Here is a 26,864-nt window from a genome sequence, read left to right as displayed (position 1 = left end):
CAACCCTAATGTTTTTCCCAGCTTGCACTGTATTTGAATTAGCAGTGGATTTTCTTCAGAAAAAGCTTAAAGTCATCAAAGCATGACAGGGCCAAAATTAAATCAGATTTATGCCTTGACAAGACTGAGATTCTGAGGGGAATCTAAAATTGCCATATGAACTGACCAACGTAGTTTTCCCCGACAATTTGGGAATGCATTGCAAAAAACAGACAAATAACAGTTAAAACAAGACACAGCTTAAAAAGCGGAACGTCTGGGTAAAAAACAGATGGGTGGCAACCTGTCACGTACCGTAGGTGGGAGCGGAGGCAGTTGCGGGTGACAGGAATCAAGGCAGAAATATCCAAAGGGGACAGACAAAGTTCGTGGTCGATAAACAGGTGAGAATAAGGCGATCGGTCAAACAAACAAAGGAGGCAAGGCAAAGCTCGAAGTCAGGGGCGGAAAAACTGGTCAAAAGGTAGTTTAGTCAATGTACGAGAAATGGCTTAGGAAATGGCAGAGAAACGAGTCAACTGAACATTACTTTGCAACGAGTCAACTGAACATTACTTTCTCCTCTCTTCCACAGTCTCTCTAATACTGTGGTGTAATTGTCCTTGTAATGGCTTGCAGGTGTGTGCTTAGAACTCTGGGGAGGGTGAGCACATGCGTGAGTGGGAGATGTCGTTTGCAGCGGCCATGTTGGGAGTGAGTGTTGCCTCCTGGGAAATTGAGTCTTGGCAGGGCTGAGATATACAGAACCCCCCCCCCCCCCCCCCCCAAAAGGCTCACTCCGGGAGCCGAGGATCTCCTGGGTCTCCCCCGGGGTCGTGGACCTGGAAGATTAAGGTGAGTTGCATGAAAATCATCGATGAGCAGCGGATCTAGTATGTCCTGTCTCGGGACTCAACACTGCTCTTCCGGTCCATAGCCTACCCACTGAACCAAGTATTCAAGCTGGCCCCTCCTGCGCCTAGAATTTAGGATGTTCTTGACTAAGTAGGCCGGTTGGCCCTCAATTTCCATGGGAATCGGAGGGCTTTTGGAGGGCACCTCTGTGGCTAGAGGTCCGGTGACGACCGGCTTGAGATGGGACACGTGAAATGATGGGGCTACGCGGCTGTGTCGGGGTAACTCCAGATGATAGATAACGTCGTTGATCTGTTTGCTGATCCACAAGGGCACTGTGTATCGTGGCGTGAGTTTTCTGCAGCCATGAGGCTGCTTTAAGTCTTTGGTTGATAACCAGACCCTATCGCCGGGTCGGTAGCGGGGATGCTCAATGCGGCGGCGGTCAGCAAGGTGTTTGTATGTGGATGCTGTTTGACTCAGGCGTTGGTGTGTGTCAGACCAGACCTGTTCACTTCTCCTGAACCACTGGTCTACAGCTGGAGATTCCGTGGGAGTCGCGTTCTACGGAAGCAAAGGGGGCTGGTACCCAAGTACGCACTGAAATGGAGTGAGTTGCATGGCGGAGTGTCGGAGAGAGTTTTGAGCATACTCGGCCCACGGAAGAAATCTGCTGCAATCCTCGGGGTTGGAGGCGCAGAACGTTCTGAGAAATCGGCCCAACTCCTGGTTGATCCGTTCTACCTGGCCGTTGTCTTGGGGGTGGTAGCCTGACGTGAGATTCACTGTGATTCCCATCTTCTCCATAAAACAGGACCATACTCTAGAGATGAATTGAGGTCCACGATTGCACACTATCTCTTCCGGAATGCCAAAGTACCGGAACACATATTGAAATAACATCTTCGCAGTCATAAATGCAGTTGGTAGATGGTGTAGAGCAATGAATCTCACCGACTTTGAGAATCGATCCACCGTGACCAGAATGGTTGTATTTCCCTGGGACCTGGGTAGGTCGGTTACAAAGTTGATCGATATGTGTGACCAGGGGCGTTCTGGTGTGGGTAGTGGCTTGAGTTTTCCAGCTGGAAGTCTCCGTGGTACCTTACTTCGTGCACATGAAGAACATGAGGCCACCACACGGTGTATGTCCCTCTCCATATTGGGACACCAGTACTTCTCCCATAGCAACTGATATGTGTGTTGGGCCCCTGGGTGCCCTGTACCTACTACCGTGTGGGCCCAGATAACGAGTTCTTGTTGGTGACATTGAGGAACAAAGAGTCTTCCCCGAGGACAGTTCTCAGGCACTTGAGACGCGGGAACCTTGCCCAGAACTTGATCCAGCTCCCACTCTAAAGCTCCTATGATACATGAGGGGGGAATAATGTATGCCTCGTGGCTGTTCAATATTTCCTTGTGGTCTAGACGAGACAGGGCGTCAGCCTTGGCATTCTTGGACCCGGGACAGTACGACAGGGAGAACTGGAACCTGGTGAAGAACAGCGCCCATCGGGGGCTTTTCGAGATGATAACCTTTTAGCCTTACATAGATATTCGAGGTTCTTGTGGTCCGTGAAGATGACAAAGGGGTGTGTGGCTCCCTCCAACCAGTGCCGCCATTCCTCGAGTGCTAGTTTGACGGCCAAGAGTTCTCGATTCCCCACGTCATAGTTTCTTTCAGCAGAGGATAATTTGCATGAGAAAAAGGCCACCGGGTGGAGCTTGGGCCTTTCTCCAAAACATTGTGATAGAACGGCTCCTACACCTGTTTCGGAGGCGTCCACCTCCACAATGAACGGTTTGGATGGGTCTGGGCGTTTAATGATGGGAGCAGTCGTGAAGGCCTTCTTGAGTTGATCGAATGCAGCCTGGGTAGCGTGGTTCCAGGACAGGCGTTTGGGTTTTCCCTTCAACAAAGACGTCAGTGGATTTGCTATGGAACTAAAATTCCGAATAAATCTTCTATAAAAATTAGCGAAGCCCAGAAATCTTTGGAGCTCCTTCACCGTCACGGGTCTGGGCCATTCTACCACGGCTCTGACTTTGCTCTGTCATCACCTGTCATCACCCTCTGGGCTGATGATATAACCCAAAAAGGAGATAGTGTCACTGTGGAATTCACACTTTTCTTCTTTGATGTATAATTGGTGCTGGAGTAGTCGTTGCAAGTCTTGGTGCACGTGATGAATGTGTTCCTCCATGGAATTGGAATAAATCAGGATATCATCAATATACGTGATAACGTAATTGACCAGGTATTCATAGTGCCCGGAGGTGGTGCTGAACTCCGTTTTCCATTCATCCCCTTCTCGAATCCGGACCAAGTTGTAAGCACTGCGCAGATCTAGATTAGTAAAAATGGTGGCAGTACGTAGCTGTTCTAAAGCGATGGGGACTAGTGGTAGAGGATAGCAATACCTGCTGCAACATTGGTTTAGGCCTCTATAATCTATGCACGGTCTCAAGCCCCCTCCCTTTTTCTCCACAAAAAATAACCCGGCGGATGCTGGCGACGTAGAGGGTCATATGTAACCCTGAAGTAGGGCTTCCTGAATGTAATCCTCCATCGCGTGCTGTTCCTTCTGTGTTAGGGGGTAGACCCTTCCCCGGGGTGGCGTAGCTCCCGGTAGCAAATCAATAGTGCAGTCATAGGGCCGATGAGGGGGTAAGCCACTCGCCTTTTTCTTACTAAATACCTCGCTGAGGTACCTTTGCTCCATGGGAATGTGGATGGTTGTGGTACAGTTCGGACTTTCTATGGACGTGGTAGCTAACATGAGTACAGGTGCCCGAATACAATTCTTAATGCAATGAGGGGACCAGTGCGTGATCTCCTTCTGAGTCCAAGAAATGACTGGATCATGGTGCTCTAGCCAGGGAAGGCCCAGGACCACTGGGTGTCGGGTGGAAATCGTGACACAAAAAACGATACTCTCCTGATGAAGTGCACTGGTTTGGAGGGTGATTGGTTCGGTGCAGTGGGTAATGAGCCCCCTCCCGATGGGAGCCCCATCGATGGCTTGGATCCGGCGTGGAGTATGTAGCGGTCGAACAGGGATATTGTATTGCTGGACGGTGGACTGGTCAATGAAATTCCCCGCTGCTCCTGAGTCGATTAGCGCTTCTAGTGTACAAGACAGGTTTAAGTATTCTAATACCACAGGCATGAAAAATGCAGATTGAGATGAGCTCCGGGTTTCTGAACCCACACTCACCTCTGGCTGATGCTGCTTGGCCGCAGTGTTCTCTCTTGTGGCTCTGCGTGGTTTGAGAGGGCATTGTGGGATGAAATGCCCCTCCGCACCGCAGTAGAAACATCGAAATTCTCGACGTCTTCTTTCTCTCTCCTCCTTACTAACCCTCGATCAACCTAGCTGCATCGGTTCAGCCGGAGGAGCTTATACCGCCAGATTCCCCTCACTGTATGTTGGACGGCGACTTTGTAGCAGTTGGTCAAGACGGATAGCCAGGCTGATGAGCGAATCGAGAGTTAGTTGATCATCACGACAGGCAAGTTCAGTCATGACTTCAGGATTCAATCCTCTGCGAAACATGGTTTTTAAAGCGGGTTGGTTCCACTTCTAGCTGCTACAGTGCAAAATTCCAGCGCATAGTCTGCCACGCAGCGTGTCCCTTGTTGCAGAGTTAACAGTTCCTCCCCAGTCTCCCTGTTGTCAGGAGAATGATCGAATACAATCCGGAACCGCTCGGTCAGCTGATCATATGTAGCGATGGAACCATCTGTCTGCTCCCACTCGGCTGTGGCCCAGAGTGGTGCTCTTCCGGTTAACAACTCCATAAAATGGATGATCTTGCGATTTTCCGTCATGTCGGGGTATGTAGAAAAAAACAAGGAGCACTGAAGGAGGAAGCCTTGGCAACAGGTCGGATCTCCGTCATATTTTTCCGGTGCCGGGGTGGGAGGAAGACTAAGATGAAAAATTTCGTGGTCGATAAAAAGGCGAGGATAAGGCGATCGGTCAAACAAACAAAGGAGGCAAGGCAAAGCTCGAAGCCAGGGGCGGAAAAACTGGTCAAAAGGTAGCTTAGTCAATGTACGAGAAACGGCTTATTAAATGACAGAGAAACGAGTCAACTGAACATTACTTCGCAAACTCTCCTCTCTTCCACAGTCTCTCTAATACTGTGGTGTAATTGTCCTTGTAATGGCTTGCAGGTGTGTGCTTAGAACTCTGGGGAGGGTGAGCGCATGCGTGAGCGGGAGATGTCGTTTGCAGCGGCCATGTTGGGAGTGAGTGTTGCCTCCTGGGAAATTGAGTCTTGGCAGGGCTGAGATATGACACAACCATATCTCTGTCAGTGTTAGCATGTGCAGCAGGTGCATGAATTTACTTTATAAAGAGCAGGTGTACTGCAAATGGAGCTGTTTATTGTGCATGAGTCTGTGTGTGTGTGTGTGTGTGTGTGCCTGCATACATGACTCACATTAATTATTGATATAGGCAGACAGACAGATTGAACATTTGCCGGCAGCATGTGTTATGAGATCTAGAGCACAGTGACCGTTGACAGAACAGCAGAAAGCGAGATGCTAAGAGACAAGAGACTGTAGCGGATAGAGAAGGAGAGAGAGTGAGAAAAAATAGAGCTGCACCTGTAGCTGTGCCTTGAACAATCAAAGTGCTTAGCAGCATAGTGTGAGTGAAAGAGGGAGAGACAGGAAGGGTCTTGTGATTCTTAGAGACAGAGATGAAAATTCAAGAATGCAGATAGGAAAGTAAAAGAAGATGATGTGGAATAGAGCCTGAAGAGTAGACCCACAGCATTAGTCAATAGTTACACAGGGGTAGAGGGTGAGGGTGAAAAAGAAATTGGGACAGGAAAACAGGGTGCTGGTGTTTAAAGATGATGAGCAGGCAAGCTTGTTTCTATCGTGTTCCTCCTCAGGAGCTTCATAGGAGAAACCAACAGACAGATCCACCCAAAAGCAAAGCCTTACACAGTGTCATTGACATGAAGGTAAGAGCATAAGCACTAACATTCTTGGATGGATATTTTCAGAGATGTTTGAATTAGTAGCTATTAATTATTACTGTTGATGTTAAAATAATTGAGGCTCAGTTGGAACATTATACTATATAATGTCTTAATAATGTCACTAAAAATAAAAGAAAACTTCCCCGTTTTGATTATTACAAATGACAATATCAAGTTAAGGCTAGTTCTGAGATGTATAGGATTCATAGAGGTATCAGAAATGGCTCAGGTTTCCACCCCAGGAGAAAAAAAACGGTCTGTAGATCATTGGTTGTTGGCAAAATGCTGGTAACAAAAATTGTAGACTGCCATGAACAGCTGACACAGATGCATGCAAAGTGCTGGAGTCCGGCTTTCTTATACTTCATGACAGCTGCCATTCTCCTATAAAAAACATACACTGTATAGAACTGTATATAAATTAATGATAAATTCATAACTATATTTATGCTCACTATAATAAGTTTCCTTCTGAAGATCTTAAAGAACAGTTTAGTGACCACACAAGTTTCTTACTGTCCAAGGACTGGATATTAATTGTCAAATCCTATCCTTAAACTTCAAAACCAAACTACTAGCTAACACAATTTACCAAAAACTGGTAAATGATCAGAGGATAGTTTGAAGTCTGTCCATATGGTACTGCTTGCTAGTGAAGGCCAATGGCAGGAAGAGCTCATGTTGGTCTGCTTAAAGAGAGCACACTTATTCAATTTGTTTCAAATGTCACATATGGAAGCTTTCACTCTGTGTGCTGACTTTGAAGTCAGTGCTGAGCTGTGAAAAAAGGTTACCCATTTCACACACTCACACCTGCACCTACACATATACTTTCACACATATCTGAGGCAAATGTTAGATGCCTGGACCTCAGGTACATTGTATCTTTTTTAAACATTTTCTGTCTGTGCTTGTTAAACACATGTAAACAGCAAAATCATGCAAACGAGTCTGGACACACAGGGCTGTATAAAAGAATGGTTTCTATGGTGATGCCTCAGTAGAGCTTGTGTTATGTTCGGTCTTATGTGTTTTGTTTTTTGAAACTACACTCAGATGATCTGTATATCTATAGATATGAAATGCAGTGACTTTAAAGGGTCTCACTAGTCACGAATGGGTGCATCTGTAGCAATAACATTTCTATGACTGCTTAACTAGTAATGAGTGTTCTTGGCAGATGGATGTTTTAATTTTTTTTTTCCTTTTGAGCAAAACCTTTGAGTAAAACACTATATATATTATATTCATGAAAATCTACATTCCTTAGCTTTTGAGTATTGTTATTAATTAGTACACTCATTATACTCTATGCAAATGTCTTATGCGCTATGGCGGATTAAATTTAGGCATCAGTTATATAGGCACATTCACATTGGTGTATTTTTGCTATAATGGATGACTTTATGTTTTCTAAAATAGATTATTGTTTCTTCTAAAAATTGCCTGCTGTTGGATCTTAGTAGGAACACTTATCATTTTTACTAAGTACCTGAATGTTATTATCACTTACAATTAGATATTACTTTTCCTATGTTAGTCTGTTCAACTGTGGAGTTAGAACTGAAAATGTGTAAGAATTTGCACAAGACAACTTATGAGAAGTCAGAGGAAATCCAGCAACAGTGATCTCACTTGTTTATGTTCCAACAAATTCTGTAAGAAATCAGGCTTGCTGAACATACAAGTTCCTGAGAGTAGAAACTGGACTAGGTGTGGATCATAGGCTGGAGGCAAGCTTGTGGAATATATTGATATGCTGATGCAAAACAATCCTGTGACTAAAAAATTACAAATTCGCAAATAACCATAAAATTTTGAAAACAGATCATTTCTGTAGATTTGTCAGTGATATTTACCTTGATATACATATGTGTTGGTGTATATGTGGTAGCCTGGGAAAACCCTTCATATTTATAATTTTTTTTTTTTTTACTTTTCTACTACAGACTTTTATGAAGATTACACACCTGAACTGAAATGTGTTTTTCTTTTGCACATATCTCAATCACAAGTGAAGTTATATAATTTTAAAGGAAGAAATTTCCAGAAGTTTCCATTTAGGAGTGCATGAGCATGTTGACATATTGACAGCCAGTGTCTGATTACAACCTGAATTGATTATACGTAACTAGCTATCCAACATGATCAAAGCCGACATTCTATCTGTAAGGAAACACGCTTAATTAACAAGGCTTTTGGTGAAATATATTTTTGGTTTCCTTTTCTGAATTTGAGGTATTAAAGTATGTTATGGGCAGAAAAAATGTTTTTGCCAAAGCCAATTTTTTTTTTCCTTCAATAGACATATGACTGGTTTTCCTATGCTGCCACACATACAGTATGTCTTAAACCTGTGTCTATTGAAATAAATGTCACCTGACCTGAGACACATTTCAAATGTTGGCTTATGAACTGTGCCAGACAATGAGCAGTATGAGCTGCTCTATAGAACAGCTATAGATAGGGCTGCACAATTAATCGAATATCGATCGCGTGTTACGCCACCGCCGGCAGATGGCACTGCGGCGCGGTCGCTATGCGGCTCACGTGACTTTGTTTTTATTCGTTTCCTGCCCGAGTTCTAGTTTCTGTTTGAGGATGTCCTCGATTTAACCCAGGTGTCTTTGGTTTAGATTAATCATGTTAGTTAATGCCTGCGCACGTGGTGCGGCATCAACCTGAACTAAACAGAATCTACCCACGCAAATCGGAACTGGACTAAGAGAGACAAAGCTAAAGAGTTGCAGCAAAGCAACACCAAGCCAATCAAGTTGTGTGTTTATGCCATGCCATAGTTGAATGTTCATGTCATGCCATAGTTGAGTGTTCATGCCATGCCATAGTTGAGTATCCATGCCATGCCATAGTTGAGTGTTCATGTCATGCCATAGTTAAGTGTTCATGCCATGCCTCAGTTAAGATGCCATGCCTCAGTTAAGAGTGTTCATGCCATGCCTAAGTTAGATGAGGGTTTCCTACCTTAATTTAAGGAATGTTCATGTCTTAGTTGAAGGAGGGTTCAGGCCTTAGTTCAATTAGTGTTTCCGTTCCATGTCCTCTGTTTGAGTATCAAATAAAGACTTCCCTCCTGCGCTTACTTCCTGTCCCAGTCTCGTTACGTAACATCGCGATTACGATTTTGACTGTGCATGATTAAATGAACATGATCGACTGCGATATTACCGTTTAAAGTTCGTCCTCCACTAATAGAAAACTCCACTGCAGATCAAATCAAGCGCTTCCTACACTTACAGCCAATCACCATAGAGCGGCGCAGGGTTGGCGTCAATTTGTAATGCCCAAACCCCGAAACAGATTTAGCATTTTAGCGCTCCAGCTGCCAGCTTCGATTCAGGCTCCAGCGCTTTGCGCGAGGAGAAATCATGACATTAACATGATGCTAAATGGCACTACAGAGTATGTCGGCAACATTAAACGTTATCATGCCGAACGGGAAAAAACTTTGCAGATAAACTCAGGGCTCTACAGTGCGACCATTTCACTCACATTTGTGACTGAAAAGTATTTTGTGCGACTGTGAATAAATATTTATTCGCACCGGTGCGAGTGACCTGTTCGGAGTTGTATAATACAATCAGAATAAAAAATACGGGAAGTCCAAAATGCATCTACACCGTGCAACAGTTACTTTCACACTGCTTTTCATCTTCTCAATCAACCGAAAAAGTGTGGAAATACTGCAGAGAAGCCATTATGATGACAAGTAACTCTGTACATCATCTGCTTCTCACAAACCGCCATCTTTTATTGATCCCGCAAAATGACCTGAACTTGCACCTGCTCGTGTAGACACAGCGGCTTCGCGTGGAGTAAATTAATAATAATGCTAATGCTACAAGGTGGGGTTTAATTCAAACTTATTTATTAAAAAATTCCTCACCAATCATAAGCAAGAGTAGCAACTGTTCCGTCTGTAAACATACAGTACACTGTCTCCTTCACTAAGTCTAATTCACTTCATTTAAACTCACGATTGACAGATATCAGTAGAAAAGTCAACTCCAGTTTCCATGTTTTCATTTAATCCCCCAAAACACAATATTATCAGCAGACATGGATACTGTATTGGGGGAACCGATCTAAAACTGAAAACAAACAAAAATAAAAATACTAAAATGTAAAGACAGAAAATGTGCTTATAAATCAATCATTTAATATAAAAAATTGATATTATAATAACCATTAAATATAAATAAAATGAGAAATGAAATAATGTTTAATTACTATGGGTTGCATTTAATATCAATTTGACATTAAGCTTAGTAAGCTATTTCCTCAGAAAGCTATTAGCCTTTTTCCTAATATGGATCATTTTTGTGTTAGCCTACTTTTAATTAGGTCTCTATTGTTTGTAAGATATTTTAAAATAAATATTTTATGCTTGTTTATCAATTAACCAACAGTATTTCTCATTGCTATTATTTTAACTCAATTAACAGTGAACATGAGCAGAGATCTTACATTTAATTGTTTATGACAGACCTCCTGATTAAAGTTTAAACAAAAAAAGAGATTGGTATCTGGATCGGTATCAGCTGTAAAAATCCTGATTGGAGCATCCCTAATGAACACCATTAAACTAAAGTGCTTTGCATCTGACGGGTAAATGAACTCACTCAATCACATCCTAAATGAGAATATTCAGATACAGTGAGGGAAAAAAGTATTTGATCCCCTGCTGATTTTGTACGTTTGCCCACTGACAAAGAAATGATCAGTCTATAACTTTAATGGTAGATTTATTTGAACAGTGAGAGACAGAATAACAACAAAAAAATCCAGAAAAACGCACGTCAAAAATGTTATAAATTGATTTGCATTTTAATGAGGGAAATAAGTATTTGACCCCTCTGCAAAACATGACTTAGTACTTGGTTTAAAAACCCTTGTTGGCAATCACAGAGGTCAGACGTTTCTTGTAGTTGGCCACCAGGTTTGCACACATCTCAGGAGGGATTTTGTCCCACTCCTCTTTGCAGATCTTCTCCAAATCATTAAGGTTTCGAGGCTGACGTTTGGCAACTCGAACCTTCAGCTCTCTCCACAGATTTTCTATGGGATTTAGGTCTGGAGACTGCCTAGGTCACTCCAGGACCTTAATGTGCTTCTTCTTGAGCCACTCGTTTGTTGCCTTGGCCGTGTGTTTTGGTCATTGTCATGCTGGGATACCCATCCACGACCCATTTTCAATGCCCTGTCTGAGGAAAGGAGGTTCTCACCCAAGATTTGACGGTACATGGCCCCGTCCATCGTCCCTTTGATGCGGTGAAGTTGTCCTGTCCCCTTAGCAGAAAAAAACCCCCAAAGCATAATGTTTCCACCTCCATGTTTGACGGTGGGGATGGTGTTCCAGGGGTCATAGGCAGCATTCCTCCTCCTCCAAACACAGCGAGTTGAGTTGATGCCAAAGAGCTCCATTTTGGTCTCATCTGACCTCAACACTTTCACCCAGTTGTCCTCTGAATCATTCAGATGTTCACTGGCAAACTTCAGACGGGCATGTATATGTGCTTTCTTGAGCAGCGGACCTTGCGCGCGCTGCAGGATTTCAGTCCTTCACGGCATAGTGTGTTACCAATTGTTTTCTTGGTGACTATGGTCCCAGCTGCCTTGAGATCATTGACAAGATCCTCCCGTGTAGTTCTGGGCTGATTCCTCACTGTTCTCATGATCAATGCAACTCCACGAGGTGAGACCTTGCATGGAGCCCCAGGCCGAGGGAGATTGACAGTTCTTTTGTGCTTCTTCCATTTGCGAATAATCGCACCAACTGTTGTCCCCTTCTCACCAAACTGCTTGGCAATGGTCTTGTAGCCCATTCCAGACTTGTGTAGGTCTACAGTCTTGTCCCTGACATCCTTGGAGAGCTCTTTGGTCTTGGCCATGGTGGAGAGTTTGGAATTTGATTGATTGATCGCTTCTGTGGACAGGTGTCTTTTATACAGGTAACAAACTGATATTAGGAGCACTCCCTTTAAGAGTGTGCTCCTAATCACAGCTCGTTACCTGTATAAAAGACACCTGGGAGCCAGAAATCTTTCTGATTGAGAGGGGGTCAAATACTTTTTTCCCTCATTAAAATGCAAATTAATTTATAAAATTTTTGACATGCGTTTTTCTGGATTTTTTTGTTGTTATTCTGTCTCTCACTGTTCAAATACAACTACCATTAAAATTATAGACTGATCATTTCTTTGTCAGTGGGCAAACGTACAAAATCAGCAGGGGATCAAATACTTTTTTCCCTCACTGTATATACACAGTATACACAGAGTGTGTGTTCGAGAACTGGCTCTAGTCCAGAACCATGACAGTGGAAAATGTCTAATAGTGTAGCTTTAAATAATTTAAGAGGAGCAGACTTCAAAGACTGAACATCAAGGTTTATTTATTTTTTTTTTTACAAGGTGGAACATGTTAATGGTGTTTTTTTTCATACAGTCTGTAAAATTAACTGAAAATATAAAATTTCGTTTATCAGAAGGTAAATTAATTTGTCATGGCTCACATTATGTTCCTAAATTCTGTCATAATTGGCAAGCTCAAGTTTTCTTATGCCTACTTGTGTGTTATATTGTGGCATGAGAAAACTTAATAAATGTGAAAGTGCAATAAAAATATGTTGTCACTAAAATCGATTAATAATCGTGATAAATAATCGAGATCTCAATATTGATCAAAATAATCGGGATTATCATTTTGGCCATAATCGTGCAGCCATAGCTATAGAGCTGCATCACTTGCCACACTGTGACTTGATATTAAACTGACCTGCCAGAATATTTTATTTGCGTTGGAACATTTCTCTTTGTGAACAGTTGGTCAGTTTATACGTTTGTTTGTTTTTGCATATTATGTGTGTCTATAAGTGTGCTGAAATATGTGTATTTTGTAATTTGTTCCAGAGCACATCACATCCTTTCTGTTTTGACCCTGATGTTATTTGGCAGGTATAGTACACATATGCTAATTATCAAACCCTTCCATCTCTTCTACATAAGAACTCTTGTTAAACCCTTTTTTAATATACAGACTGCCACTGTCATCACATTGTTGCTTTGTGTCTTCATGTAAAATGGAAAATATTTGTACTTTATTCTTTACCACCATTATCTCAAGGTCTACTTGCCTTCACCTTTTCAATATTGAAAGAATAGATCTGAGAAGCATCAAGTATGATGATTAATATCAGCTAGGAGAAAATGAGTATTATGAATATGAAAATGCTGTATTTCCTAGTGCTCATGAGCCACTCACTAGGAAACTCATTTTCACTAGGAAAAAATTCAAGTGAGAATTAACATTTTTCAGATGTTCACATTATGTTTTCATTACTTATTCTCCATTCTTAAGATTTTTACACTTCATTATTTATTTATTTATTTATTTATTTATTTATTATTATTGCATTTCACATTTGAACTGTACATTGTATATACACTCACTGGTCACTGTACTAGGAATACATACAGAGCTGCACATTTACATAAATATCCAATCAGCCAATCATGTAAAATCAGCATAAAATCATGCAGATACATGTCAAGAGCTTTAGTTAGTTATTTATGTTTATATGAAACAACAGACAAAATGTGATCTCAGTGAATTGTCCAAGGCATGGTTGGTGGTGTCATAATGGCTGGTTTGAGTATTTGAGAAACTGCTGATCGCCTAGGTTTTTCATGCACAACAGTCTCTAGAGTTTACACAGAAGGGTGCAAAAAACACAAAACATTCAGTGAGAGTAAGTTAAGTTCTGCCGGTAGAAATGCCTCATTGATGAGAGGTCAGAGAGAATGGCCAGAATAGTTCAAGCTTGTAGGAAGTCTACAGTAATTCCAATAATCTCTCTGTACAGCCATGATGAGCGTAGAAGCATCTCAGAATGCGCAACATGATGAACCTTGAGGCAGGTGGGCATTAACTGCAGAAGACTACTTTGAGTTCTACATCTGTCAACTAAGAATAGGAATCATGCTACAGTAGGCAAAGACTCGACTGCACAAACTGGGCAGTTGAAGGCTGGCAAAATGTCACCTGGTCTGCTGAATCTGCATATCGTAGAGTCAGAATTTGGCATAAACATCATGAATCCATGGACCCAACCTGCCTTGTCTCAACAATTCAGGCTGGTGGTGGTGGTGTAGTAGTGTGGGGAATACTTTCTTGGAACACATTGTGCTCCTTAAATCCAGCCAAACATCATTTGAATGCAACAACTTACCTGAGTTTTGTTGTTGAGCACTTGCATCTGTTTATGGCAAAATATTTATCCGTCTTATAATGGCTACTTCCAGAATAATAATGCACCATCTCACAAAGCACAAGTCATCTCAGACTGGTTCCATGAACATGATAATGAGTTCATTGTACTTCAATGGCCTCCCCAGCCACCTGATCTGAAGCCAATAGCCTTTAGGATGTGGTAGAAGGAGTGGTTCAGCATGAATATGCAGCTGACAAATCTGCAGTAATTGTGCAGCAAAATGTTTTCAAGTTAACATGGACCAAAATCTTAAAGGAATGTTTCCAACACCTTGTGGAATCCATGGCATAAAGAATTGAGGCTGGTCTGAGAGAAAATGGGGATCCTACTCAGTATTAATTTGCTGTTTCTAATAAAGTGGCCAGTGAGTGTATGTGCGTTGGTATTTTTCTAAAAGAAGAGTTGGTTGTTCTGCTTCAATGGTCCTGAATTTAGTACCTTCTTGCATAGAAATAATCTGGTCAGAAGAGCAAGTTCACTGTGTGTTAGTGGTTAAAACTTGCGGTAGCTCTCTTTTTAGGTCTTTCTGTCTATTTTATCTCTTTTCTTCTTCCATCTGGATCTGCAGTGCCGCATATGAAGCTCAATAGTCATCCCATCTTCTTCATAGCTCCATGTCTCCATGGCTAATTTAAACTGACCTCTGTAAGTAGTAGGGTGGCTGTGGCTCAGGTGGTAGAGTGGATTGTCCACTAGGGTTCGCAGGGTATCGTAGTGTTGGTGGTTCAATTCCTGGCCCACATGACACCACATACCGAAGTGTCCTTGGGCAAGACACTGAACACCAAGTTGCCACTCGAAACTATTCATACTTTAAGTATGATTAAGTAAAGTTTAAGATACTTTAGGTGGTTTCAAACAACATTTAAATCTTTGGTTCCTACAGTTGTGTGGCTGATGTACGTTTCACACATATCCCATGTAGGACACTAAAATTTCCACACTGGAGCGGAACATCCGTGAACTGGAAGATGAGATCCAGATGCTGAAGACCAACAGTCTCCTGAACACGGACAACAGAGATGAGATGCTCAAGCAAACTGACATTTACAAGAACCACTCCAAATTCATGAAGAGCAAGGTTAGAGTTTATCCCTCACCCAAGATAAAGATCAATCAAGTCACTTTCCTTATTTTCCCTGGAATTGACTGAAAGTGCAGTTTGGTGGATGTAGGCTTGGGTAAATATAAGCTAATGAATTAAAGGATTTGACTGATACAAACAGAGATGTACAAAAGTATAAACGAAATACAATGATATGAATAAATAGATACTAAAAGACATCAATATTGATTTGACGGAGCGATAGGGTAATAAAGATTGGATATGATTGTAAATAAATTGGTTTCAGTTTGGGAACTTAGAATTCTGACCCCCCGCAAATAAATAAATAAATAAATAAATAAATAAATAAATAAATAAATAATAGGTGTGATTGAGAGTGTGATTGTGTGTATGTGGGGTGCCCTGGTGTCCCATCCAGGGTGTATCTTGCCTCATGCCAATTGTTTCCAGCATAGGCTCCAGATCAACCTTTACCTTACTGAAGATGATTGAAGGACACTTGTATGTGCTTTGATCATATTGACAGTAAGCTCTATGGTTCAGTATATTCACTTGTTATATAGAAACTAATAATTCAGTGTATAAATGACTAAAGCTCCATGGTTTGTCTCAGGGATGAACACACAGGTGGAGTTTGCAGTACCAGTGTTGGCTTACACCAGCAGTATCAGATGACTGAACTTTTTCTGTGGTGACCTTTGAGACTTGAGAATCAGCCCTTCTAGAATGAAAGATTAAATTACTCTAACCTCAAAGTGTTTATGATTTATTTATAAAGCACTAGGGTTTCCAAAATTGTCACAATACCTTTAATGGTTTTTATTAGGACATTTTTATTCTAATTGAATTTGATCTTGCTGCTTTTTTTTTTCTCTGCTTTTGTCATGATCTTTGATCTGAAAAGATGCCTCTTGCAATGAAACTTTAGATCTGATGGAAGAAAGGAAAAAAACACTGAGAATTTCTCATTGTCATTATCTTTACTCTGCATTTTTATTCTTGCAAAACCAGTGCATGCACTGAGAAGTTCTTATACACCTTTAGAGACTTTTTGTCTTTCTTTCTGTGTTTCATACTTCCTTACAACCTCATGCATACCCATCACTCTCAATCATACTTGACACTCATTCATCTGTCCTATAAACCAGGGGTCCACTGCTTTCAGCACTAGGGGCCAAGGCACTGATGAATTGTAGGAATCAAAGGTTCAATAACGGATAAGGGCGGCAGGTTGATTTTGAGTTCCTGTGACCCAGATTATCTCTCTATGGCCTCTATGTGTCTGTTCACAATGGTCTTTTGATGAGGACCAACTTGGAGTGCCATAATTTTTTACATGCTATCAAACAGATTTCTGACCTCAATCTGAAATGCACACTCTTGGCATGAGAAAGAAAAACTTGTGTGGAAGATGTGAGCAGAACATCTTGTTTGTGTTTTCCTAACTCTCTCATTTCATGAGGAAAGAGTTTGTTTCAGCAAAATAGAAGAATTGGTGTGTGGCAAGTCTATCTCATAGGCTGCAGAATTTTGAGGGGGTGGGGGGGGGTACATAAGAGTACATTAATGAACATTACTTTATGTTTGCTCATTAAGTTGATGTTAAATCCAAAGTGAGTTACAATTGAAACATGAAACACACTGAGCAGTTGAGGGTTTAGGGACTTGGCCAAAGTCCCAACAGTGTGAACTTGGTGGTGCTGGGATTTTGATGCTTCAGATCATTAAGCTAACGTGTTAACCAGTAAGTCACACTGAATCACTGCTTATGTACAGAGCTGATAAAAAGTATTTGCCCCATCCTGATTTATTTTTATTTTTGTGTATCTCTCATACTAAATAGTTTTAGATCTTAGATAGATTTTAGATCAAATGAAATACAGCATGAAACAAAGGCAACCTGAGTAAACACACAATAGAGTTTATTTTTTTTATTGAAGCAAAATAGTTACCCAACACCCATCACCCATATGAAAAACTAATTGCCCCCTGAAGCTTAAAATCTGGTTGTGCCTCCTTTAGAAGCAATAACTGCACCCACACACATAACTCCATAACTGGAGATCAGCCCTTCACTTACTTCTAGGACTAAGACCTATTCTTTGGATCATTGTCTTGCTGCATAATCCAGTTGTGCTTGAGTTTCAAATTATGGACTGAAGCTGGACATTCAAGATTCAAGATAAAGTAGATTCAAGCTTTGTTGGCATGGTAAAAGGCTTTATATTGCCAAAGCATTGTTAACATTACATAACATGTCACACGTTCTCCTTTAGGACTTTCTGGTAGAGAGCAAAATTCATGTTTCCCACAATTATTGCAAGTTGCCCAAGCCCTGAAGCAGCAAAGCATCCCCACACCATCGCACTTCTACCACCATGTTTGACCGTAGGCATGGTACTATTTTTGTAGAATTCTGTGTTTGGTTTCTTCTTCTTTTTAAATTCCAATAATAATAAGAAGAATAAGAAGAAGAAGAAGAAAAGAAGAATAGTAGTAGTAATAATAAAAATGAACCACAACCAATTTATACAGTATATGGTGCCTTTTCCAGCCATGCTGGACTACATTTCCATTTCCCAGGCATTGCTTCGTCTTCACCATAATGTCAAGGTGAGTGACAGGAGCAATGCTGCCAACAACTTTCAATAGAAAGTCGATAAACGTCACTATAGGATGTCATGTGCTAATTTGTATATTCAGTATGTCATCGTGTCCTATTTACATTCTGCCTACTCTCAGTACTCACATACTAATACTGCTGAATTCCCAATAAAGCTGTTCTTGTTTACATATTTTTCTGTTTCTGTATTCAGACAGCGGAATGAGTATCAAATAGTGACTGAAACATGCCCATTAAGACTACATGTTAACCAGCAGTCAAATCCAAGCCATTTCCAAACTTCTGCTCTGACAAACTCACCATACACACAAGTTAAATACAATGACTGTGCTGTGATTTCAGCAATACTGGCAACTCTTTTCTACTGGAAGTAGCGAAGGTTTGCCCAAAAGTTGCTAAATTTGTCACTAGGTGCTTTTTTGAGGGAAAAAAGAAAATCGCTAAAGGGGTCTAAAGTGGACGGGAGCTGTCTCTATCAAAATGAGTGAGTGATTAGTGGGAGTAGAGGGAGGGGCTGCAGTGGTGTGTGCAGTGATTTTATATTTATTGACTTTTTATAATTCAAGCCGTTCAAGCACCTTGTACAAATCCTGATTTTAGTAATTACACACAGCGGTTAGCATAACGTTAGCTTGCTCACTAGCAAACACAGCTAATTTTATTATTTACACACAGTGGTTAGTGTAAGTTTAGCTCTCTTGGTAGGAAAGTGGAAATCTGTAAAGATTAACGTAACGAATTTAGGTTAAAGGAAGTGTCACTAATCATTGTGTATTCTGCAGAAGCAATGGGATGTGTCGTTTTAGCAAAAATAGTGTTAACTACCACACTACTGTTTAAAAAATACAGTGGCATCGGTAGTATTTTTAGTATTTAGTATCCCAATACTTCCGTAGTACCGGTATACCGTGCAACCCTAATAGACATATTACTTTTATTACTGTTATTTTTAATAATCGTGCAACCCTTATTGTAAACTCTTGCCAAGTTATGTATTTAGAGTTTGTCTTCTTTGTGTTTTTAGGATAGGTTTAAGTCACCTGTCTGTCTGGCAACTCAACAAGTGACTACTTGCTCGCACAACCAAACGTACCTGCTCCCTCAGCAACAGAAGATTTCAGACCAAATGAAAGTACTCTCTCTCTCTCTCTCTCCCCCCCCCCCCCCCCCCCCCGCTTAGCTTTTTACTACACAATGGGAGGAATAAGTATTGAACGCCTCAACATTTTTTTCAGTAAATATTTTTCCAATGATGTTATTCACATGAAATTTTCACCAGACATTAGTATTAACTCAAGAAATCTGCAAATATAAAGAATTCACAACGGTAAATTCCATAAATAAAGTTATGTGTAATCAAGTGGAATGACACAGGAAGAAGTATTGAACATGCTAAGAAAAAGCAGTTCTCCAAGGCAAGGTAAGGCAAGGAACCAGCTGAAATCCTTAAGTAGTTAGAAAGTAATTATACCGCCTATCTGTGCAAATTAATATCAGGGAGGTTAGTAAATTGATGGTCTATAAAAAGGCTTTTCATTACCAAGGTGTCACATAAGAAACATCTCATGAGGGGTAAAAGGAACGAGCTCTCCCAAGACCTTCACAACCTTACTGTTGCGAAACATATGGAGTCAGATACAGACGTATTTCAAAACTTCTAAATCTTCCAGTAAGCACTATTGGGGCCATTTTCTGCAAGTGGAAGCAACATCACTCCGGCCATGCACAGGAGCTCCTCGCAAGATTTCTGACCGGGGAGTGAAAAGAATAGTCAGAAGAGTAGCCCAAGAGCCAAAATCCACTGAGAAAGAGCTCCAGAAACACTTGGAGGCAGCAGGTACCATTGTCACAGAGAAAACAATAGGCAGTGCACACTATTGCCATGGCCTCTATGCACGCTCACCCCACAAGACTCAATTACTAAAGGAAAGGCATGTCAAAGCTTATTTAAAGTATGCTACAATTCATTTGTACAAGCCTATGAAATATGGGGAGAGTGTAGTCTGGTCAGACAAGAGCAAAATGAAACTTTTTCCATCCATCTTCAACCGCTTACTCCTTTTCAGGGTTGCGGGGGAACCTGGAGCCTATCCTAGGAAGCATCAGGCACAAGGCAGGGTGCCAGTCCATCGCAGGGCACAATCACATACACACTCACACACCCATTCATACACTACAGACACACCAATCAGCCTACCATGCATGTCTTTGGACTGGGGGAGGAAACCAGAGCACCCAGAGGAAACCCCCACAGCCCAGGGAGAACATGCAAACTCCACACACACATGGCCCCGGCAGGAATCGAACCCCGGACCCTGGAGGTGTGAGGTGAACGTGTTAACCACTAAGCACGTTCTAAGCCACCATGCGCCCCAAAATGTAACTTTTTGGCTGTCATAATACACACCTTTGTTTTTCATCCCATGGAACTGGCAGACTTCATATAATTGAAGGAATGATGAATGGATCCCTTTACCAGGAGATTCTTGAGAAAAATCTGCTGCCATCTACCAGAATGTTGAAGATGAGATGTGGATGGACCTTCCAGCAGGACAATGATTCAAAGCATACAGCAAAGGAAACTCTCAATTGGTTTCATTGAAAAAAAATCAAGTCAATCACCTGACTTGAATCAAGTTGAACAAGGTTTAAAGATAATATGTTTAGAAGAATGGGCCAAAATCACACTTGAATACTGGGGCCAATTAATTTCTTCGTACAGGAAGCATCCTGAAGCTATCATTACAAACAAAGGCTTCTTCACTAAGTATTAAATAAATTTCATTTAGTGTGTTCAATACTTTTTTCCTGTGTCATTTCTCTTTATTACACATAAGTTCATTTATGGACTTCAATGTTTGGATTTCTTTATATGTTTGGATTTCTTGAGTTAATACCAAATTCTGGTGAAAATGTCATGTGAATAGCCTCATTGGAAATATATATACTGAAAAAAATGTTGACGCATTCAATACTTATTTCCCCCATTGTGTCCTTTTCCACATTCATAGCAAGTTTTTACAGTGATTCTTGAAAGTTTGTGAATTAGAATTTTCTATGTGTCTGCATAAATATGACCAAAAACATCATCAGATTTTTTCAAAAGTCCTAAAAGTAGACAAAGAGAAACCACTTAAATAAATGAGACAAAAATATTATACTTGGTCATTTATTTATTGAGGAGAAATGATCCAGTATTACATATCTGTGAGTGGCAAAAGTATGTAAACCTTTGCTTTCAGTACCACCATATTTCTTCCTTATTCCTTCTAGATGAATAAACATGACTTGTATGCCAGTGTGTGCATCACTGGTGTTCCAGTGACATTACCATCAATTTACACCAAAATTAAGTTAAATAATATTTTGGCAGTAGAGGGAGTTGGCAATTGGGCAAGCTTGTTGACCTAACAGAATGGAGCAAAGAAAGTGTGGAAATAGGAAAACTAGATTTGAGTTTATTGTGCCTTTGTATGTTGTTTTCAACACATTTGAATGATGGATATTAGCCAAATGTTTGACTATAACAATGGCTATGTGTTTTAGTGGCTTCTTTGTGCATTATGTGTTCTTGGGTTTTTATAGGAAATCTAATTGTAATACACTAAATTTCATTTTAGCACTGACTCTGTACTATTTAATACTAGCTTTTATTTATTTTCCTAGCATTGCAATATTGTAATTTGTCATAAATTACTTGTACATTGTTTTGCATGGATCTTTAAGCCCCCCTACTTCATTACTTTCCCTCTTTTGAAAATCTTTTTCTCAGATTGATCAGCTGAAGCAGGACTTATCAAAAAAAGAGTCAGAGATATTGGCCCTGCAGACTCAACTGGATACATTGAGCAATCAGAATTCAGACTGTAAGCAGCACATTGAGGTCCTGAAGGAGTCCCTTACAGCAAAGGAGCAAAGAGCAAATATCATGCAGACAGAGGTTAGTGAGTGTGTGAATGTGTGAGTGCTCATTTTCCCCCAAAATACTTAAGTAAAAAAAAGGAATCCATATTATTGCATCAAGTAAAGGATAAATACAGATGAATCTAGACAAATATGTTCTTTAAAGTAAATTTTATTACATTATATGTTTCTAATGTTTTATGATGTCTTGCCTCAAATTCTTATTTTTTCATTAAAAAAAATTAATATAGGAAGGTGAGAGCGTGAGGGAGTTTCAACCTTAACTTTTAAAAATAATTCATTAGATCTACTTAAAAATTAGGTAACATTTTGCATTGATGTCAACATAATTGTGTTATTGTCAGACTAACACTAGATTATGTACTAAATGTGTGATTTTCCTCAACCGTATAAAGGTAAATTAGGTTGAACCAAATTAACATTTAACATTAAAGGATTTGTTTTTACTCAATCATGGCCAAGCAGATTGTTAGCTTAGTCTGAAATACTGCATACTCTTTTCAGTTTATTGTTGTTGTTGTTGTTGTTGTTGTTGTTGTGGTTGTTGTATTGGCTAGCTAACTGCATCAAGTGTATTCACCAAGATTATGACTCACTGTGTCAGGTTTAGATAATCACCTAATCTTCAGTATAATGTGTGTTAAAACAATTGATACATTCAAGTTAATAGTTATGTAGAGAATAAAATGTTAGTAACTGAATGAATATATTTGTTTCCTTTCAACATGTGTGACCACCCGAAGAACAAGTATGACAGGACAAATTTTCCTCTTAAATATTTTAACAGACCCAAAATCAGTATTTAAAAAAACAAACTTTTTTTTCTGCTGAATTCGCTGTTTATATTAAGCTTTATTTAATAAGCATAAGTATAAATTTTATACACTATATGAACAAAAGTTTGTGGACACTTGACCATCACACCCATATGTGCTTTTTGAACATCATTGTGGCAACAGTTGGAAGGCCCAAATATGGCCATATAGTGTATGTCTAATTGTCAGAGAGTATGGATATTAAATTTCACCAAGTACACTGGTACTGGTTCTCACCCAAGTTTTGGCTCTTAATGAAGCATACAGTGTTGCTCAGTGTGACTTTGCATATGATTGAGAGAGCTGCATTTACTGGACTTGTCAGTATGTTAGTGTGTGATAGATGTTGTGTTAGTGTAATAGAGGTTGAACTGATATTGATGTGGTTAGACAGTGAAATAGTTTGCTTGGCCATATGACAGCCAAACAACACCTTGCTCTATAGAGTTCTCAGAGAACGTGTTACAGCTTTTCAACAGCAGCAGCAATTGATATTAGTAGAGCAGCCAACAAATCTGTTAATCTTCCTTAGCTAGTTTCAGGCAGACATGCCTATGTGATTTTAACCAGCCTTTTTGGAATGGCTTGCTTGTGTGTTTTTCGTTGGCCTATTTGGGAACAGTAATTCTTTGAAAGAAGTTATAACAATTCTACTCAGCAAATAATAGTCCTTTTGCATCAGACAGTACTGCAGGGAACAGCACTGTAACAAAACCAAGAACTTTTTACATTCTTTGCACTAGGGATGTCACGATACCAAAAATCTAGTAGTCAGTACCGATACCACCAAAAATACATGATATACGATACCAAAGTCGATACCACGGTGTGGTATAAAAATAAAATGAAAAAAATAAAAGTAAAAACTCTCCTGGAGGACATGCTCCTCTGGCTGATACTGGCAAAGAGAGAGAGAGAGAGAGAGAGAGAGAGAGAGGGGGATATTTTAGTTATCAAACACTGTCTGACAATCACTAATAAAACAGTGGAGGCTACAAGTGCTAAGGTGCACTCCTAAACACACACACACACACACACACACACACACACACACACACACACACACACACACACACACACACACACACCCACCCACACCCCTTATACTCTGAATGCAAGCATTAGTTTAAATTCACTGATATGGTGGCAGGCCAAAAAGATTTATTAAAACCATTAATATTTCAAGAATTATTTGTGACATTAGGCTACATTTTGCTGACAGGACACAAGCTGAATGGCGATGCATGGTGGCCCATTAGGAGGTAGTTTATAACATTAATGTCGTTAACAAATAACTGGCTATCGCAAACATTACATGGAGCATAACGTTAGCTGGTTTCTCAACCACAATGCCAGCTGCCTCAAACAAACATAATATAGGGCCCGTCTTTCAGGTGTTTTGCCAAATTCAGGGTGTTTCCTCGCTTTCTTTGATTTGAACGATAGCATCGGTTGCACACCGGCTTCAAAGCATCAATTATATGTTTGTTGTCATCCGCTTCGAATGTGAAGTATTTCCATATTCGACTCTTACCACCTTTCCTCTCAACGAGTCAGTGCGGAACTAAACTTGTCGCCATCTTCTGTAGTTTTTCCTTTGTGCTTGTAGGCATTCTTCTTCTTCTTCTTTACCACTTGTGGCCCGACTAAAACACTTACACATATTTGCTTTTAGAATATTCCTTTCATGTTCTCGTTTTACATGTTATAGAACATAGATCGATTAATGGCACACATCATTACGTCCCCATGTCACGCCATCCGACATTCCCTCCAAAATTTCATGTATCAACATACAGTTCGTCTTCGTTATAGTACCATATACAGTTTTGGGTGTTTAATTTAACCTTTTATGAAAGCTTCAAGTGCAGTTAATTATTTGTCATGCAATATGTGCAAATAGATGACTGCTTGAAGCCATGGGCTGCATGGGCCGAAACCAAATACTTACCTACTATATAGTAGCTGAAATACATGTATTTTGCCTACAATAATACAGGTAAGTATTATCGGACGCTTGTTTGGCGTCAAACGGTTGAGCACTGCCATGTGTACGTGTCCTGTTGCAAAATGCGGTGAAAATTCCCATACAACGTTAATAGTATGATAAAGGTGTTTACATGTCTGTAATGCACATCGATAATGAGAGTAAAATACACCACATGTCTTAATTCAATGTGTTTACTTCAAGAAAGACTTTAGTCTGATTAATTTAATCAATAATCCCTATTTACATGGTTGTTTCTTAATCAGAGTATTGTCTTAATCAGATTAATATCGGATTATTGTTGTCCATATAAACGTACTGATTAGCTGTCTCCTTGATATCTCTAAACTCAAGTGTAGCTAGTTGGCTAAGACTTTTCAAACAGAAATTAGAAAAATTATCCTGATTGGTTAATCCAGTTGTCACGTACCGGGACGTAAGGGAGGATAGGACGGATGCAAATGCAGATAAGCGTTTAATTAGAGAGAGGCAGGTAGACAAATCCAAATCGTGAAACAATAGTGTGAACAATAGTGTGATCAAAAACAGGCAATTTGTTGGGCGATCGGCAAACGGACATAAACTAGGCAATGCAAAACACACAAAACGAGAAACTAAGAAGAAACTAAACAAGTATGCAAGAACAGAAACCATGAAATGAACCACGAACAAAGGCTTGGCACAGTGAATACACTCAATACCTTGCGAAGAGTGAATGCCTCGAAAGTCCTTTTAAACTGTGTTGTGATGTGTGTGATATTGGATGCAGGTGTGCGTGATTAGAATGAATGTGTGTTCAGGGAATTGAGGTCCATGGCAGCCATGTTTGTAGGCCGCAGTGCAGGATGGGAAATGTGGTAACTGGTTTGCTGTGATATGACACCAGTTCAGTCTACACCACTGCAACCATGGTATGGGCAGTTCGTTATGTGGATTAGTATTTGTATTTTGCTGTCTGGTGGAAAAGTTTTATTAGTACTTGCTCTGGCAGCAGTGTGCTGTAACATACTAGCAATCTCAGATAATCCTATTCTCCTGAATCACTGACAATCATGCATGTGACAAAGAGTCACTTGGAAATGCCATGGATTTTATTTAAAATTTACAATATGAAAAAATTGCAATATTATTTGTTCATATGCTAGTCATAGTTTTTTGTACTAAGATATCAGCTGTAATTTAACTCCAGGTGATGTGCACTGTGAAACCAAATCCTCATCTAATATGTCCAAGTAGGTATTTCCCTTAATTTTTAATGGTGAAAATATGCTGACTGATTGACCAGTAGGGGTTACACCTCATTAAAAATGTGCCATATGGTTCACAATTATCTGTTTCTGCATACAGCATTTTTTTTGTTGAATTTTATAAAATAAATAAATAAAATTACAGAGAGATAAAACACATTTTTTCGCTAACAAGATTCACTGATGCCCTGTGAGCATATGGGGAAATGTAGCCATTGCACTGTGAGAGAGTTTTTATTGGAACACTCTAAAAGAAACCTGTGGGTAACTGCAGCAGAGTTCTGTGTCCTGTCTAATCTTATTATGCTCATCAAAGATATATTGCAAGGATGTTTGCTGAAGAGAACCAAAAGTGAAGGGAACTTAAATATTTAATACAGAACTATATGAATTAGAAATGTTGGGGTAACCAATTTCAAATAAGTATCCAGTTACTTGCACAATCATTTACATTCCAGAATTTAACCACTAAATACTGTTTTTGGAGACTATAATTCTGGCCATTGTTCTAGACAGGCTATTTTGTTCCAGATGACTACTTGTGCACTCACTCACACATTCATATACACACACGCAAAGTTTTTTCACTGTCAAAAAATAAGACCTTAATTGGCTATTAGTGGCACTGTCTCTCAGTGTCTGGCTTGGATGCTGCTAAAAAGAAAGCTTGACTCAGGGCAATTGTGCAATTTTCTGTGCTTATTAAAGCACAATGACAAGTTGGTTAAATATTACTTTGTTTTGCTTAAAACCGGGCCTAGTATAGACCACATTTTGCAACAGCTGAAGAAATTTTATTGTTATGAGCAAAATATGTGGCTGGATCTTGCTGGTTGAAAAAAATGCTTAAGTCATATAACTTGCCATATAATGTGTAATTTTCATGTTTGTTTATGAGTTTTGTAGCTTTACAAAGGTACTGCAAAGTTGAAGATTTAGGTCAGATGTAGAGCTGTATAAGCTGATCATGTACAGTCCCCTCTTAAAGTATTGGTATAAATTCTATTGTTTTTGCTATACATAGACGACATTTGGGTTTGATCAGTGTCGGTTGGTGCTACAAATTTGGGGAGGGCC

At 40.1% G+C, this 26,864-nt stretch overlaps 1 protein-coding gene across 1 annotated transcript in view; it reads left to right on the top strand.

Moving 5' to 3' along the window:
- The window catches only part of LOC108264953 (ERC protein 2), a 291,196-nt gene that overhangs the window by 43,277 nt on the left and 221,055 nt on the right, over window positions 1–26,864 (top strand). Inside the window, exons 4-6 of the mRNA XM_053680567.1 lie at window positions 5,746–5,817; window positions 15,051–15,206; window positions 21,587–21,754. Of these exons, the coding sequence (XP_053536542.1) occupies window positions 5,746–5,817; window positions 15,051–15,206; window positions 21,587–21,754 (396 nt within the window). The remainder of the gene's footprint in view (window positions 1–5,745; window positions 5,818–15,050; window positions 15,207–21,586; window positions 21,755–26,864) is intronic.

This window comes from Ictalurus punctatus, chromosome 5 (assembly GCF_001660625.3).
Source record: "Ictalurus punctatus breed USDA103 chromosome 5, Coco_2.0, whole genome shotgun sequence".
NCBI lineage: Eukaryota > Metazoa > Chordata > Actinopteri > Siluriformes > Ictaluridae > Ictalurus > Ictalurus punctatus.
Note: the sequence above shows the minus strand (reverse complement) of the source record. Positions and strands in the feature narration are given on the sequence as shown.